We start from the raw sequence: 3,660 nt of genomic DNA, 5'->3' as shown, positions 1-3,660 counted from the left end.
CAGGCACTGCTTTATTCCTCCCTTTCTCCCTCAGGGAAGCCACAGGACACAGTAATCAATTAAAAAGGTCAAAATAAGCAAGGTCAAATGGCTTCATTTACTGTGACTATTAATCTCAGTTACATTGGTAAATATTTTTCATATGGGAACTTATCTTTCCACTCAGCAAAGTGTGGGGGCTTAGTTCCCTCTCCTTTTTTATTATCTCCCCTCCTCCTCTCATTTTTTTATTTCCTTTCATTAGTGTACTGTCATGAAGTACTAAATATAGGGAACTCAGAATCAGACCCTATTGTCTGCCTTAACTAGGGTAAAATGCAAAAAAAATATGGTAACAAAATAAAATACCTGATCTCTAGATATTTAAAATTACTTTATCTCTTTTCCATTTCTTACCTTTTTCATGTCCAAACATGAAAGATTACCTGAAATATCAGCTAAGCAGGGAAATATTATCCTAATAAATGAGCATGCAAGTATGTGCCTGGTAAGTTATTTGATTAAACAGGAAGCTAGAATCCTATAGATATCCACAAATAAAGCCCCAAATCTAAATGACTGTATCGTTAGCTCATTTGTAAACTGTTCCAGATGTAAGATTTTGGCAGCTTTCCAGTAGGCTGGCTGCAGTCTGAGCTTTCCCGCATCCGCAGTGAGAACTGCAATGCCTGACTCTTCAAGGGAAAGCTCCACAAGGCTGATGACAAATTATATAAAGTAACAACCTGCCTGCCTGGCAAAGAGGAATCCAAACAGATCCCCGGGCAGAGAATGCCCTTTTTCCTGGGGCTAAGCTACAGCCGTTTGACCTGGATGTGTGATCGATCTGCATTATGCATCACCCGGTGAAAGCCCCTCTGAGGAGATCATTTAGTGATCATATCAGGGACTCCACTGCTAGAGCCTTGGATGTTATCTGGAAAAACACGAGAGACAGGCGACTGGCAGGTGAGAAGGACATTACATAAATATATTTTAAAACTCATAAGGGATCAAAATCTATGACAGTAATTAGTGGTATCATTTGCATATGTGTAGATGTAGCCTCTGAGTATTTCTCCAGCCTTTGTTTGTGTGTCATATTACGTCTGTGCTGTGCCTAGGGTGGAACTGTGTGTGCTTCTCTAACTAGATGAGACAAACTTTGGTTAAAAGAAGAACAGCAGTGAATTTTGGTTCAGTATTATGGCACAAATTCCTCAGACTAAAGTGTGCTGAAGCACCTTATTTTGCTGTTAGGTCAGACCTTGTGCTTCACTGCTGTGATGTGCTTCAGTGAGTTGCGTTACGGAGCGTTTTGCAGCCAAGGAGTGTGTCAGTTGGAATATCTGGGCTGTGCACTGAGCAATTACTGGTATTTCCTCTGGCAAGGATTTCAGTGCTGTGAGCTCCAAGTGAGTATCAGGTATGCCAGAGCTAGGCTTCTGAGATATAAATTACCAGCCATCTATAGAGTTTCAGTCCACATTTTTATTTTGACTTACAAATATTCAAAAACTGGGGGCAGAACATAATAGAGGGGTGGAGAAGATGATAATTTAACTCACTTTATTTTTCTCTTCTATTACTGTCTGTTAGATGAATGCTTCTCATTCACACTGCTGGGGTTATTACTTTTATTTTGCAGCAGTTAGAGGTTTCAAAAAAGGCAGCAGAAATGCACAATGGGTGTGACTGCCAGAGGGATTGTTTTGGTTTGTTTGTATACTTACAGTGGGGGTGGTTTATTCCAGGGGGAAGGAAGGAGGGAGGAGAAATGTGAATAATGATAAGATCGGATGAGATGACCAAGAGGCAGACTTTATGGCTTACTAATGTAAACTGAACTTTTACATCACTCTCCTGAGTTTACGTTTTGCAGAAATAAGAGTAGCTAAGTGCATAACAGACATTTGGTTGAGTAGTGATTCCAAAACTGATTACTTTGGGTAATCAGGCAGTGAGTGGCCATTGCCTATAAAGAAACATGTGGGCAAAATCTGCTCTGAATTAGACCTACTCATAAAAACCTTGCTTTGCCCACGTGTATAAGTGACTGGATTAATTCTGTGCCTATTCCCATAGATGGCAAAGGAAAATGAGTTTCCTAGGCAGAGGAATTCAACTTTACACAGTTTTACAGTAAAAACTCATGGTCACGGGAGATGGGGGCATCATATTTACTTTAGTGCTCTGTAGGTGGTCATAAATATGGCAGTGTCATAAAAGCACTAGACATTAACCTCTCTTCACAGCAAACAGAACTGGGCAGACAGTCCATCTCTCAAAATTGTGTTATAAAACTGGGATTCTTTAGTAGCCTTAACCCCTGCAAGACACGTTGCAGCAGTCACAACACAGGTCCTGATGTTCAGGGCAATGCTGAAACTCCACTGGAAGAAGCACTGAGAGGAAAGAAATTCTGAGAGAAAAGGCATGCATATTACACAAATCTATAAAAGGGAAGACAGTGGGGCCAAGTCAGCCTTTGTTTGATCTGCATGTTGCCTGGTCAGCTGGACACTTGTTTACCCTGAGATTCTTTGCCATTCTACCTGCTGGAGATGTTTATGTGAATGCTTTGAAGTAAGCTTTTTAATTTATCATTACGCTCAGAATGGTATTTGCATCAACAGACTCCAAGTACCTCTGGCCTGTGTCCACATACAACAACTGCTACCAACTGTCTTCTATAAAATTGTTTCCCTCTCATCAGCTGACATAGGAAAACATTTAATGATATGTAATTTATACCTTCAGAATGTGACCTACATATGAAAGTATGCAGATTTTATCAGGATACAAAGAGAACTCGATAAATGTATATATTTAACCTTGCATATGATTATCAAATATTTGGAGGCTAAACAACTGCTAATTATATTTCTGGAGACTCTGTCACATTCCTAGAAATGGGGAGTGAACGTGAACCCTTTAGCCCCTTTAGCTGCACTGATAAGGGTCGGCATGTTTTTATTCTACTTGGCAGCTGGTTATGAGCCATCACAGTTTTTATCAATACAAGGCTTAGATGTTAGAGGACCCTTAAAAACTGTGACAGTTTCATTTTCCAGGCTGTGCTGGTGATATAGACTTGTCAGTCCACTAGTATATTTGGGCTGCTGTCAGTCAGAAAACCTAAAAATCAGGCTAAACTCCTAATAAGTATGTAGTTAGAGTAGATATCAGGGTGTATTCCAGAAAATACTTCATGATTCACAGAGATTCAGGGAGAGAAACAAAACAGCAAGTTGTGTTGCTGTTTTGTTTGTTCTCTGGGATATCAGCAGTTTAAACTGCTGACTGCCTGAAAATGGTCAAGGAGGGTCATGACACTGAAAGAAGAAATCGTCTTAGATCAGCAATTTGTGTTATCAGGACACGCCTTTAAAAAAACCACATTCTTCGCAAAAGAAAGAAGAAAATCTGAAATATGCATTCTTCATGGCATATTCAAGACAAAGTAAATGTTTTGCCTTTAAAAAATCCTTCTAGCCTGCACACGGAAATAGCACTTCATGAAATGTAATTTGATATAATCATCCAGCAGGGAGTACTATCTACTTCCTAAGTAGAAAATATATCATAGAAAACGTTTTTTCCATTAGATAAGAATGGCTGGAGAAGAGAAGACTTTGGGAAGACCTTGTAGCAGCCTTCCGGTATTTAAAAGGGACTTAC

General features: G+C 39.6%; 1 protein-coding gene across 5 annotated transcripts in view; it reads left to right on the top strand.

Annotated features, from left to right (window-relative positions):
* DLC1 (DLC1 Rho GTPase activating protein) overlaps positions 1-3,660 on the top strand; it is a 214,215-nt gene that overhangs the window by 116,069 nt on the left and 94,486 nt on the right. The window contains exon 1 of one of the 5 annotated variants that reach the window (XM_014308628.2): positions 562-948. The exons of the other annotated variants lie outside the window; for them this stretch is intronic. Coding sequence (XP_014164103.1) covers positions 834-948 — 115 coding nt within the window. The 5' untranslated portion in view covers positions 562-833. Of the gene's footprint in view, positions 1-561; positions 949-3,660 lie in introns of those variants that run through there. 5 annotated transcript variants of the gene reach the window in all.

Source organism: Geospiza fortis, unplaced genomic scaffold (assembly GCF_000277835.1).
Source record: "Geospiza fortis unplaced genomic scaffold, GeoFor_1.0 scaffold40, whole genome shotgun sequence".
NCBI classification, from domain to species: domain Eukaryota; kingdom Metazoa; phylum Chordata; class Aves; order Passeriformes; family Thraupidae; genus Geospiza; species Geospiza fortis.
The sequence above is the reverse complement of the archived record's forward strand: the minus strand, read 5'-3'. Positions and strand labels throughout refer to the sequence as shown.